General features: G+C 46.4%; 1 protein-coding gene across 4 annotated transcripts in view; it reads left to right on the top strand.

The window, feature by feature from the left end:
* The window catches only part of nhsl1b (NHS-like 1b), a 46,975-nt gene that overhangs the window by 20,749 nt on the left and 11,761 nt on the right, over positions 1 to 14,465 (top strand). The window contains exon 1 of one of the 4 annotated variants that reach the window (XM_077510014.1): positions 1,436 to 2,233. The exons of 2 other annotated variants lie outside the window; for them this stretch is intronic. In XM_077510014.1, coding sequence (XP_077366140.1) covers positions 2,218 to 2,233 — 16 coding nt within the window. In that variant the 5' untranslated portion in view covers positions 1,436 to 2,217. Of the gene's footprint in view, positions 1 to 1,435; positions 2,234 to 6,097; positions 6,941 to 14,465 lie in introns of those variants that run through there. One more of the 4 variants, XM_077510011.1, reaches the window with a different exon arrangement.

Raw genomic sequence — 14,465 nt, 5'->3', positions numbered from 1 at the left:
ATTTTTAAATCAACAAACAAATGTGGCATCTGCGGGTATATTTACCTTCAACTCTGGAGTGCAGTTGTAAAAACATGGTGGGAACGATTAGCCATCGATTCCATCAACGCCGTCAACGTTTTCATCATCATTGCCTACAAACATATTTCTTAACAATTTGTCACTGTCGACTCATCACACTGACTGGGATTCCTCCTGTGCTGTCATCAGCCGCGTCATTTATTTCATAAATGCTCGAATAAAATTCCAGGACACGCGACGAGGTCCACGTTACCCTCTCGTGCATATTCTCATGCATTGAATCGACTCAGAGACCAAGAATCGTTCAAAACAAAATGACATGCGCTGCGGGTTTAAAAGGAGAAGACCGGGGAGAGGAACATTTATTGACGGGGGGAAAAAAACATCAAAGAAGATAAAACAAACATTTGAAGCTGACCTGTAATTTTTCCGCCCGCCAAGAAAAGGCCAAATAATCTTTTATTTTTCGACGTGCAGCTATGAAACGCACTTTGAACGAGCAACTCTGACTTTTTTTTTTTTTTTTTTACACAGCGTTTGCCGTTCGCTCCATCAACTGCGTCATCTTTTCTCCCTTGTGTTTATTCTTGTATATGTGACGTATCCAAATCTTTTTTTGAACCTCAACAAGTCAACCAAGCAAGTTCCTGCAACTTGAAAAACTCGTAAGGTGCCGCAGCATTTCCTGTAATGCTGCGCGTCAGTCCTGATGATCAGATGATGATTTTCCCCGAGGGGAGGGGAGGAGGATGTGAGTGCAAACAGCAGCAAGGCTTCATCAAAAAACGACCGATGGGGAACATGTCGGTAGTCCACACAAATACTCGATAACGCACAAATGTCACTTGTCTTGTCTTGTCTTGTCTCCTATGTGGCGATGACTGTTCCTCTTTTGGCTGATCCCAGATCAGTCCTACCAAAGCATGTTTCAGCTTTAAGCCTGCATGAGAGTGAAATCGCATTAAAACAAAAATCTCTCACTGGTATGGTGAGTGTTATTCTGTAACATCTTGCGTGCATCCTATTAGCTGGGCATTACGGGGTGCAAGTCCCTCCCCCCTCCCCAAATGGCCCGAGACTTGATGAAAAGGGAGAGGATTACATTTGTGGACGTGTTTTCGATTTGCCAGCTTCTGCTTGATGGGCTTTTGGGCCAACGCGTTCCCCGTCGGCCGCTGGCGATTTGATCACTTTTGCAAGTAACAAAACAAAACGTTTGCTGCACTTGGTGGTGATGCACGGCACACTCGTGAGATAAGATGACGTTCGAGGACAATTATCTTTTCACTCGGAATGTCCTGTACTTGGAAACGATAAGAATAATCATTTGGAGGAGTGCTCCAAGTTTGACTACAAGCAAGTATTGCGAACCGGCGACATCCGGTCTTGGCGAACGCGTGGCAGCCTGCAAGCAATCACGAGGCCGGCCGGGTTCAGCGAGCTCACCACTCAAACACGACAACGCGGTCAGGACTGCATGGAAGCAAAACGTCGACTTGTTTTGTATCACGGAAGCTGCTTGGCCTTGTCGTCCGTTGTCATGGCCAATGATCCCAAAAGTTGATGGATGACCTGAAAAACGCAATCGGTCCGTGTGACAGGCCATTAGGGAACCTGCATTGGAAATCAATAGCTTTTCGTTTTGCTAATGCTAGTGAAGTATTTCAGACGTAGCGGATTGCCGCCAGATGAGGACCGAGCGGCTCGTCGTTCCGTTGGCAGCAGACGAGCTTGAATTGTAGAGGATTACATTTGATCAGGACATGAATGGAAACCGCCGACTGCCCACTTTCTCTACGAGCACATACTCGAGCGTCACAACGCTGTCGTCGTGCCATTGTACATTTAATGCAGAGAAAAACAGCAACTTGCTTTTTCAACTCTTTAGCAGCCTGTTGGCATTGCAGTCAGCGGAAATGCAATCAATAATCGAGGAGATCTGATGTGGTTCAATGGCGACGGCAGCGCTGAGGCTTTCAAGATGACCGAGAGGGGAGGGGGATTATTGAGCATTTTTTGCAAAGCAGTTTCCTGCGCTGACGAAGCTGGCGGGTTGCCGCTGGTGTGTGACTGGAGGAGAAGGAGAAGGAGAAGTGGGAGGGCGACGGCGAGCGTGCGAGCGAGTGTGTCAGTGTCTCGGCGGCGGGCGTGAGGAGGAGGAAGGAGTTTGTTTGCCGTGGAATTAAGTGAGGAGGAATGTTCTGCTTGAGGGGTAAGTGTCCGCAACGGACGCCCGTGTTGGTTGGTTTGTTTGTTTGTCGCATTAGTGTGCGTGTGATGGGCACAAGGACAAAGAAAAGTTGAACTTGGTCGCTCCTTTGTTGCAAGCCAACAGACAAGTCTGTCCGAGACGATGAGCTCTTTCCTCGCCTCCCTTCCCACTTTTTGCGGACTTCCCGTTTGTTGTGGGAAATAATCTTGCAGGCGTGAGCTGCACGTTTTTCAACCGCATGCGCCCGCTTGCCAAAGTGTCTCACTTTTCTCTCAGTCTCACTCGTCGTTGGCTTCCACAACCTCCTCATCACCTCCCAAGAATGCCTGTGACATCATCATCATCATCTCGCGTAGACACTTTTCAGATTTGCCCTACTTTGCATGAATCCAACAAAGACGCATCTTCATCATATTGGAGTTGGGATTTCATTTCACCCCAGTGCGATGGTGAAAATCATCATCATCATCGTCAGCTCATCATTTCATGACCGCAGGTGGCGAAGACGAGCCACAAATTGGACTCTCATCACAATATTGTTACTTTACAATCACATGACTCGAGTACAACGTACGCTTCCAAATAAGAGTCATGTGAGTGCAACAAAGACGTCATCCTTATGGAAGTCATTCTCTCGTCCACGAGTGATGAAACACTTGGACTGTTAGGCTTGTTTAAAAACAAAAAAAAACAAAAACAAGTCCCAGACCCTCAGCCGTATGTCGTAAGACCCAAATGACACTTTCCACACCGAGTGCCGTAATACGGCAATACGGCAGGCTGACTGTGTAGATTTTGGAAATTGGAAGGCTTGACGTCAGTCAATGGAGACGACGCAATTTTCCAATTTATTTGCAGAAGTAATGTGCATGCCACCTAATGGAATGTTGACAAAATAAGAATACGGACAGTTGGATCTACATGGAGACGCATTACACCTCTGCGGGCGGCAGTCACGTTAAGTCGTCTTCACAGAGGATAAAGAGCACATACTTGTTAGGATTTTGATATGATCTGTTTTAAACCTTACATCAACACAATGAAAAGGAATGCCCAAAAACTTTGTTGAACTGACTGTCGGTCTTGTGACACTTTCAAGTGTCTGGCTGCCAAGAGGAGCTGACCCTGATCCTGTCGTGCCCCGTCGTGCTTGCCAGAGATGCGGATTGCTTGCGTATGTTATGATTTCCACAAGGCCGTAATCCAGCGCCACGTCCGTCTTCTTCGGCATTCAGATGACCGGTAAGCTTCTTGATGGGGCTTTTTGGCCGTTCCAAATTGGAAGGTGATCACACTTGAGATGTTGGATGGATGTATCGTTGTCCTTGTTGGAAGATTTGTGAAGGTCGGGTCATGTGGGCTCTCAACGAGGCTGGAGCGAAACTCTGTGACAATCAACATTGCACTTCCTTATCTTTGGATGTGTTAAAAAAAAAAAAAAATCAGTTGTAAGATGGAACAAATGTTTCTTGCACTTGGATTAATGTAGGTTTTTTTTTTTTTTTTCCGATGCCGGGGGCGTGCGTGGGCGGAGTGATTTTCTTTAGATATTGTATTAAGGTAGAGGGTGCGCCAACTCTGCCAGGATGTTTGGGTGGCCAAAAGGTTTGGTCAATTTTCCCGAAGTTCTTAAGCCAAGCGATGCAGAAACTCTTGTCGAGGGGGTGCGTGGCTTTAAAGGTTGAGGGACCTTTTTAAGGCAGGGGATGTGCCAGCTCTGTCAGGATGTTGAAGGGGGTGCATGACTTAAAATTGATTTGAAAGACTGCTCCAACTAATCCTTTGCCTGACCTTTTAAGCACTAACTTTGTCCAAATGTGAAAAAAGATGCATGGGGAAGTTGCATGAGTTTGACAAATGGAGGCAGAATTCCACATCTGAAGTGATTTCTCCAAAACAAATGCAAATACACAAAGACCGTTTTGGAATACAACATGGTCGGTCCTGGCAAAATGATTTGTTTAAACCTGTTTCCATGGGGAAGGGGTCCAATTTAACTATCACCACACACACAATCAAATCCCGATTTTTTTATTATTATTATGATTATTATTATTTTCCTTCAAACTAAGTTGTTAGCTAGCGCTAGAAGCTAATGTAGCAATCAGCATCTTCACTTTGTTCCCTCTCTTTGAAAAGAGCACTCAAATGTTAACCAAGAGAAAATTCAACTTCTTTGCTTGCAATAAGATGCTCCCTTCTTTTCTTTTCTAAGAAGCAGGACGTTTCCATTGTCATTTTGGAACAAACAGTCTGTAGGTAATATTGCACCGAATCCAAAGTTTCAACGGGGGGTAAAGTTTTGGTCAGAACAATGGTGCTCTCCCTGTGGATGACTAAAAGGCAGCATGCAGGTGCTCCTTTGGGATTCATGTGCAGCCATGGTTACCATTGTCCCTCGTTGCCCAAAGCCTTCCGCTTGAGTCCTCCCTCCCTCCCAACCCCCAAACGCTTCCACACTCAACACGTGTGGACGTCCACCAAAATGCATTTGGACCTCTCCGTCAGGCGTCAGCGCTCGCTAATCGTGTTGCACCGGACGACCTTCCAAGTGGAGGCCTTTATAGGCTGCGGTTTGCCCATTATGGTTTGCACTCTGTTTTGCACGCGTACGCGCATGCAGCGGTTTTGGCTGCCTGATCAGCTTGCGTGCATTGGCCGAGCCGCCCCCGTGGAAATGATAAGCGTCGTTAATGGCTCCCTCAGCCGCTGGCTATCTGCTGCTGAGGCTTTGGCTGGATGGCAGCCCGACCACGGACACAACCATACATTCCAATGAGAGAGGATTTTCAAAGTAACTGGTGGTCTTACTTGTACCTACAGATACCCTTGAATTGCCTTTCAAGTGTAAAATCCTTGAGATGAGCACTATTGCACTTGTCTGTCGTAGTAACAAGACGGAGCTGTGCGAACCACACTTGAGTGATGCCACAGGACATCTAGACCGACGGAATATATAACGAAGGGAAAAGAAAGAAATCAAGGAAAAGCTAGGCTAAAGCTGTTAGCTGATATTGTTGATTACAATTTTCTCCCCCTGGTCCCTTTCTGGTGACTGATGGTGACCAGTTGCACCCCTATCTATGTCAGCCAACAACTGGCTCATAATACTCTCACGTCACAATCATAGAATCTGCTGGTCGGCCCAATTCGGTGTTGACTAAACACATGCAAGCATTTGCCATTTTAAACGTTAAATTGTGGTTTCACATTTACAGACCATTTCCGAGCAGATCGGCAAGGATAATCGCTTTTCTGACTTGTATTGGAAATGGGGGAAGATGCTTTGTTTGATTTGTGTTTTTGTTCCACCACTGGAGAGAGATTTTTAGACTCCCAAGAGCACTGCCTCGTGCCTAGTGATCCCAGAATTACAGCCCATGAACCAGCTGCCCTCATCCTCACCTGTCATGCTAGATATCGCCAGCAGTCGGGGTCCGATGGTGATCTATTCTGCTTTAATCTGCGGTGTGTGTACATCTATCTGTCCACGCTAAGGTGTCAGGTATTAATTCACGCCGCCCATCTGTGACTCGAATGGCTCCAGTCACGTGCTAACGCTTGCCGTACCAGCTTGTTTTGTCCACGAACAGCCACTATTTTGTATGTGACATCATCCGCCCGGGTGGGTGTATGTATTTAGCAAACGACAGCGATTCACGTGTAGGGTTGGATATTCCACCATACACCCGTTTGTGTCATTTGTGTACCATCTGACAAACAAATGGCAACCCAGTTTTCGGGCACCAGCTAATTAGCACCAGTATGGTGTCCATCTGTGTTGAGTGCGTTCTTGTGGAGAGACCAGCCTGGATAATCTGGGTTTACAGATTAGATGAGCAGTGTTGAGAGGCAGAGGCGGGTGGGGTGAGGTGGGGATGTAAGGTTCTGGACCTTGATGCACATCTTTCCAGACTTGTTGTGAACATTACAAGATGTGTTCAAGTCAGTCAAAAGTTTAAAACAGGCGGTAATGATTTGTTTTGCTCTCAACCTCATTTTTGGATCTATACAATATCTGGATTTCTGTGGTCAATTTTGAGACGCCAAGAGTGGCCAGGATTTTCTGATCGCCTACTGCTAAAATAGTTGTGGTCAACGTTTGTTGTGGAGTTCAGTCTTGTAATCTCATCCTGCGCACAGGCCTCCATTGTCAAGCAAATCAATCCTGATAGAGGGAGCGGAAGGACAAAAACGGTAGGAGAGGAGACGGAGGAGGAGGAGTCCCAAGTTTGGGAGGCATTGGGGTCTGTGGCGCATTAGGAAAACTACCAACCAGCACGCTCACAGCCACCACCTCAAGTAGGGGCTTCATAGAGAGGGAGGAGTTGGGGGGGCGGTCTGCATAGCCCAAGGGAGGTGGTGACTGCTCGCTGTTAAGGTCTTAGTTAGGGATGATCACATATGTGCACTGCCTCTCTTCGGCGCCGGTGGTCAGCTGCTGGCACAGGGCCTGCAATGAGGACCCCCCCGGCGAGGGGCAAGCGCCGCTCTCCTTCCATCCCACCGACAAGATGGGGAACCGCCTCCAGTCCGAGGCCTACCCCAGCGCCCGGCCACCCCGGAACGAGGGCTGCCTACGCAAGCGTCTGCTCTCCGTGTCCAAAGTCCACCAAAAACAGGACACTCTCTGGACACCGAAACCTCTGCTTGGACCCCTCGTTAAAAGCCCGTCAGGGAAGACTCAAACCTCCCATGATGACCAAGGTACGGTCCCAGACTTTTGACGCTTGTTCCAGGAGACATTTTTAGCCTGGATTTGGTGTTTACTACATGAGGGATTGAATATACTGTAACTACTATTTGTCTTTATCTTCCAGACTTTTGATGTTAGTTCAACTAGATATTCGGTCTGAATTATAGACTCCTTTGAGGGTTTTTTTTTTTTTTTAACCGGGGCTACGCGGGTATCTGTCTCCATGAGTCTGGCATTTGTGTTTACTACAGGAATGATTGTAGTATTTGTCCTGGCTGCTTGTACTTGAGTCACCCAAGGTGTTTTTCTTGCAGGTAATCATGTCACTGTGTCACAGTGGCCAAGCGTCTTGAACTCTTCCCCAGCCAGTCTTTGTCTCTTCCCATTAGGTGATTCCAATCCCTCTAGTAACTTAATCATCTGTCTCATGTAATGTGACGAGTGGCATCAGTTCAGATTGGCTTGTGACCTCTGACGCCATGCAATGGTTTTTGCTGTGGCATTGTTGCCGTGAGTCCTTAAGAAGGAACGAGATGGTACCGCGTGAACCGGTGCTCATGCAGAATGATCTGTGATCATGTTTCTGTGGACCGGTACTGTCTGCACACAATAGTCGAGTCAAACCTCCACAGGGGTCACCTCTTGGGAACCACAGACAACAAGCCTTACAGCTGGAGGTGATGCATCTCCTCTGAGAGGAGGTTGAGGGGGTGTGGCACATCGGGGTCACGGAGTTGCCCCACTTTCACCACTGCAACTCCATTAAGGAGCGATCATGCAACCCACGTTTTAGCACTTTCTCACCTAACGTTCTCTTCACTCCGCCTTTTCTTTGTTGCGGCGCATTTAGCGTGACCAAACTGTGGCTGACGGGCACGCTCCTTCCTCACTGACGCTTTGGCTAATGCGTCGCGACAGCTCGAGATGCGTACGGTATTGTCCCGGCTCGTGATGCAGTCACTTTGTGCTCACGCGCCGCTGAACTGACGCGTCGGCGCGCACAAAAACACAAGTTAGATTTGCTCCTCATCGCTTTGATTGAACTCTCGTGGTTCTGCCGCAGTGGATATGAACCGTGACACAGTTTCAAGCAGGGTTCACCAATTCTGGACCCTCGAGGTCCGGAGTCCTTTTAGATGTTCCCACTACCAGCGCACCTGTTACTAAAGATCAGGATTGTTATCAGGCATGCTGGTGAGCTGATTATATGAATCATGTGTGCTAGTGGACGGAAACATCAAAAACCTGCAGGACTCCGGACCTCGAGGACCGGAATTGGTGAACCCTTTTTTAAAGGATGGAGCAGGTGTTGGACAGACCTCACCCACCCTCCACCCTCCTCCGTCTGAATCCTTTAGAGGGAGGCAGGTTGAGCTATCGACCAATCACTGCCAACAACTCCCATGGGCAAGGGCACCTGAGGGACCTCACAGATTAACGAGACGAGCGCAAATGAAAAGGATCCGGTCAAAATCAGCGGAAATAACTCAATTGTGGGGGTTGGCTTGTGTATGTTCTGGTCCCTCATAAGCAAAAAATACAAAGCAAAGACTTTTTTATTTTTTATTTTTTTTTTTTTACTTTTTTTCTTTTCTGTGTCACTTTTTCTGGGACAAAGTCAGCCCAGTGATTTCCCTCTTTTGGATTTTGTATCAGAAGTGGGAGGTACCCCCCCCCCCCCCCCCCCTCAAAAAAAAAAAAATGTCAGTCTGCGGAACAATGGAGAAGGTTGCATGTCACAGAGCATAATGAGGAGATTCCACACTCAGCATGTGGACTGGCGGGGTCAGGAGGTGAAGTGAGAAAATCATTGAAGTGTAAAATTGCATGTTTGTGTCGTAGCAACATACTCTGCAGGATTCTGTTCTGTCAACTTTTGGGGAAGAGGAGGCTGTACGTGTCGTGCACGTCTCAACGCTTTGTGCTGTCAAAGCAGGACCAGCACGTCTCGCTGATCTCGTTACCAGCTTAATGGAGGCTTAGCGACTAAACAGGCGCAACTGCTCCATCACAGCAAACCAAATCAAGCTGCTATTGGACAAATATTGGCCAGTAATCGAGTTGGGTGGCTTGTCTGCGGATCCTCACAGGTTTTACAATTTGGACGACCAGCTGGAACTAAATGCACTCGCACGCACATACGCAGGTTGCCCGCCCTTTGTCAGAATGGGACAGCAATTGAGGTCCTTGGAGAAAGAAGAGTTTTGTTTTTTTTTACTGGATTTGAGAACATCGAACAGCCCCTATATCGAATCATTCTTTTTTTAGTGATTCGAGATTTGTTTTAATATATGTATATGCATCTGCAGGATCCAGGCAAGTCTGAATTTACTGTTGCCTGCCTTCAGTATAGCGCACCATATTTGTGTCGCCACAAGTCAGCAGCACTGAGAGAGTCTGAAACCTACTGGAAGAAATACAACATAGTTAACTCGAAGAAGAGGCGAGCATACGTGTGAATTTTGCCGTCATGCTGTTGGTTACTCATTAGCGATAGTCAAACATATGCTGCAAGGTGGACGAGAAATATGACATAGGTCAAAAAAAGTAAATAACATGAACAGAAACACTAATGACCAGCATGAAAGGAACCAGAGAATGTGCTGGCACTTACCTTTGTGGCTGGCCACTCGCTTTTGCACCCAAGCATTACAGAGGTCCTTTTTAGCAAAACAAGCCGACTCGAACACAATCTTTAATTTCACTCATTATTGTTTTGAAAAACCCTCGTGACTTTCAATCTTGAGACGTACGGCTCAAGACAGTTCAAGAGAGTCAACGAATTAGTTCTCAGTTTATTTCCAACACTTGAAATGAGATAGTAACAGATCAATAGTATTGATTTGTGATCATTTGAAATAGACCATATTTGGACACACAAACGTTTTCTCGACAATTTGTAGGAATTGACGAATACAAATGCGAGTCTTTTAGTTTAAGTGTGAACCTGCATGGTGTTACCCTCTTGAATATAATACTGCGCCGCACTTGTTAGTTTGGAAGGCAATCTTAGTGACGAACATCCAATTGGATGATGGTAGGCACCAGTACAGTAAATCTATTCAAGTTGGGGAACTTGATTGTCATTCATCAGATCTCTCGGTCCATCCGGTCTTGCCATCCTTAAGGATCCCAATCAGTTGGAGCCTCCATTAAGCCTTCAAAGAGCCAAGCAGCGCCTTGAAAAAACAAACACAAAAAAAGCTCGCGAAAGCTCATGTTGGCTCCCCCGTGAAGAGTGATTATAAAAGGAACAAGCGAGTGGCTGGAAAGTGATTGAAAGAGGCTCTCCACATTTTCTGTCACTGATGAATAATCTTCTCTATGGTAACGTCTCATTTTGTTTCATGAGCTTCTTTGCCAGTAGAAACAGGACAAGTGTTCAAACTGGGAAAACGATGGGTCCCACTGCCTTTGATTTGATCTCAGCGTCTGCTCATTTTCACCACAGGGTGGCGTCACAGCACAGGCCAGCAACAGTTTATTGGCTGCTAAAACTGCCGCGCACACACACAGGCTTGTGTCACAATTGATCAACATGCTGATGGTCATGAGCATTTGGAATTATCATTGAATGACACAGCAGGCGCATCTCTTGAGTACTTAAGACACATGAGGTGTCACCAGGAATTTGATTTTGGAATTTCTGCTCTTCAATTTGTCTCCCCGAGACTTGCTAATATCTGCAGGATTGCGCAGCAGACGGGAAGCAAAGCAAAATGATGCGTCGTGGACTGATGACATCCGTCGATGGCGTCCAGCAGAACTTGCGTCCGACTTGCGAGTGAACCAGCGCCCCGAGCCTGATAGTCGAGCCCACTTCCTCTGAATTAGCGCTGGCTGGCTGCTCAATTAGTCGTGTTATTAATTACTGACTGGCTGCTTCGCCCAACCCCTTTTATGGGGAGGAGCCACTGAGAAGTGAAAGTAGGTCACATGCTCCAGTGTCGATCAGATTGGAGGAAGTGCAGATGAACGCAAGGACACACATTTTAGAGTTGCAACCCACTTCCTATCGATAGCCCCTCCCCCTTAACAAGATTGCGGCTAGCCCCAGGTGGCTTGTCGCTATGTGCCCTTGAGCTTCACGAGGCACTTCACCTAAATGAGCTCAGTGTGTCGCCGCGCTTCTGTCAAAGGAGCCCTCCAATGCAGCTCAAGCTTACTCTTTGTCTTTTTTTAATTGTTTGTAAATGTTCCTGCCTTTTGGGGGTGCTTCTGACCACCAAAACTTACTCGGTAGTTTTGGAAAGTTTGACCAATTTACCTGCAACAGCAGGTTGTCTTAACACCAAATTGAGAGCCCGCATAGCTCGAGTGGTACTAGTACCCAACTTGGAGAGTCCCTGTCCTTACAAATTTTGATTCCCATTCCCTCCACGGTTGTGACACACCTCCATCGTCTCGGTAATGTGGGCGGAGCAGTGCGCCAAAGTTGGACGATCATTTCAAAGTGGGTGCAAAAGGGCACTCGCGTCGCATTAGCAGCTCTAGTTATTGTCACTTTCTTGCAATTGATGAGCTAATGGTCTTGTTCATGGCATCATACTCTGCATATGTGTCGATGTATTCATGTATACACACAATCAAAAGGAGGAGGAGCTGATGAGATATGTACAATACATGTTTGAGGGGATTGCATCCCCCTAAAGAACGGCAGCCTTGTGCGAGATGAACTCAGTTGTTGGTGTCGAAAGCGCTGCGGGCGCACCCTCGGCCGGGAACGATACGGCGAGACCAGCAAGGGGAGTGGTTGGCCCACTTGACCGTCATCAATATATCAGTGACACACACGCAGTGTGTGCTGTGCCTCTGAGTGGGATGTAAGACGGTCTTTGAGTGGCTATTCATGGAGACGGCGCGGCTGCTTGCAAATGACGCCATCTTGACTCCTTTTGACTTTTTCTTGCTTTGAAAGCTCAAACTTTTGCCGGGTCTTGTCGCGCTTCCAATCAGCACGACGGGTCGGCATGCGTGAGCGTCGTCTGGCTTCAGGATGAAAGCGCCCGTTGCCCGGGACGGCACATAAAGCGCGAAGAGACGCGACAAACAAATGCAGCCTGCTCATAAAGCGTCGGCAGCTGCTGACACTTTGAATGGGGGTCGAGCCGTAAACGTTTCCCTGCTGAGTGAGCGCTTAGCGCTAACGCGCCTTCCGCACTGCTTCTCGCTTGCTTTTCTATGTTTTGCTGGACCGTCGCTCCTCGCCGTAGCACAACTTAACTTAGGGAACGAGTTGGAACGCACAAATCGGAAAGTCATCAGAAATGACGATACTATGCGATACAAGGCTCATGATAACGATGATCTCACCATATGACGATAACGCCATTATTGATATATTGCTCGGGTCATAAATCCACGATAATAGATGATAAAACTACAAGAAAGGGTTAAGGCTTATAAACTGTTTTTTCAATGAGAAAATAGTTTCTTTTTGTTTGTCCAAATTTTCAAAATGGAGTCTTCTTCAAACTGGATACTTTGGCGTATTTTTTTTTTTTAAACAAATACAAATGAACAAATTAAACAGTATTGTCATGCAACATGTCAGTCAGTTACATCGTCAGTTGTTTCATTTTATAAGCTGTGACACCTTTTTTTTGTGTAACTTTGCAGAAGTAAATCAATAAAATGAATTTCATATGAAATCCATTGAAATGAATATTCCTCAGAAATTGTGCGCTTCAAAAAGCCGAAACATAAAATATGCTTTCAAATGATCAAATTGAAGATCGAATCCACATTTTCCATCCAAACGAATGCAAAAGTGAGTGAGTGACTTGCTGGACAGATCAAATGTCGTCCACAAGTCAAAGAGCGCTGATGAGTCGTCTTCTTCGCCTGAAGACTTGCGTCCATTTCCCCTCCACTCTTATGAGGCGCTCCCCCTAGAGGCCCGCCAAGTCATTGCTCAATAAGTCATCAACAAATGGAGCCGTTATATAGTGGCTGTCAATGAATACAAATATTGCGATCCTTGCGTAGGCGTATTGATAATATATCGGGAGACAAAGTATCATGATTTATCAGGATATCGATATATCGTCACACTCCTAAACCAGAAATTGTTTGTATTGGGAACACAAATATGAAGCTGTCCAACGGAAAGTAGTAAGTATGGCGGATTTGTATCTAGTTTAACACACAAGACATTGAATACTTGTATTAATTGTTTCAATCAAACATGTTGAACTGACAATAATATAAGTTAGTTTTCACCTAATAAAAAACAAGTGTATAATTGCTTGAGATGAATCTTACAGCTGCACAATAAAATAAATACATTGAATGAAAAGTGCAGTGAACAGTTGGAACACAATAATGGCAGACACACAAGAAGGTCTGAGCGCACACACAGTGGGAGAGTTTTTTTGGGTGTCAGCAAAAGGTCAGAGGTGGTGGGCGGGGCTGTGAATTTCAGCGTCATTTGTCGCGCTGCAATAGCCGCAAACGTTTCCTCGTGTTCAAATCATTAACGCCGGCCGTCCTTCCTTCCCGAGTGTTTAGTCAGGCTTCTTGTTTTGGGGGAGAGCGCCTGTTTAGTCAACTGTTTTTTTTTTTTTTTTGTGACACTCGAGAGTTTGCCGTCGTTCTGCTGATTTGACACAATTGTTCACTTTCCTTCCAGGTCATTGTGCATCCTTCCAATATCATTCCAAATCATTCCACAGTTTTCAGCCTTCACACGGGCTTGTGGAAACGTGCGCGTAATCCTGCCGATGCAAGCGCAGTACGCGACGCCTCGAGTGCTTGTTTGTGTGAGAAGAGCGGTCGGTGTAACGAGCCGTCCCGAATGCCGTCCACGTGCCAGCCAAGCCCGACGCACGTGCGTGTCAAAACACAACATTGATCACTTGATGACCTTTCGGGCTGATTAGTTTGTTCAAAGATTGCTGACACTTTTGCCAACATGGCAAACAATATTTTCCAATCACATCTTCACATTTTCAAGTGTCCAACGTTTGGTGTCATGGAAAATTTGCCATCGTGCAAACGCAACGGAAGGAATTTGTCTCGCAACTTTTCAAATGAGTTGAGCAGCACATTGTCCTTTTCATCGATATTGAAATATGACTTTTGAAGCTTCCTTGGCACCAGGCCCCGCCTCTTAAATGCGCTACTGTTGCTCAGTCACCTGAAAAGGACAAATGGGGAGAAAAAAAAAAAAAAGCGTCATGCTAAAAATATGACAAATTTGATGTGCACGCGGTTAAGTTGAGATGAGTGAAATGGATTCATTTCCCGTGACGATGACGCAACTTGCACTTTAGGGCGCAGACAACAACAGCGATGCTCTCGTTCAATGTTTGACGTCGCTCCTTGTGCAGCATTGATGAGGTGGCGCGTCCAAGTCCGGCGCCGGCTAACCTGCAGCCTTAAAAATGTTGACGTTGAACGTACCCGTTTGTCCCTCCCACCGGCCAGTCTGCAATGTTGAAAGATTTGAAATCTTTTCAAAGCAAGAATGGACACGTCAGGTAGCGGTCGCCATCTTACTGATATATTTCCAGATATTGCCATATTCCAGCGGCC

The sequence above is a fragment of the Festucalex cinctus genome, chromosome 21, assembly GCF_051991245.1.
Source record: "Festucalex cinctus isolate MCC-2025b chromosome 21, RoL_Fcin_1.0, whole genome shotgun sequence".
Lineage (NCBI taxonomy): Eukaryota > Metazoa > Chordata > Actinopteri > Syngnathiformes > Syngnathidae > Festucalex > Festucalex cinctus.
Note: the sequence above shows the minus strand (reverse complement) of the source record. Positions and strands in the feature narration are given on the sequence as shown.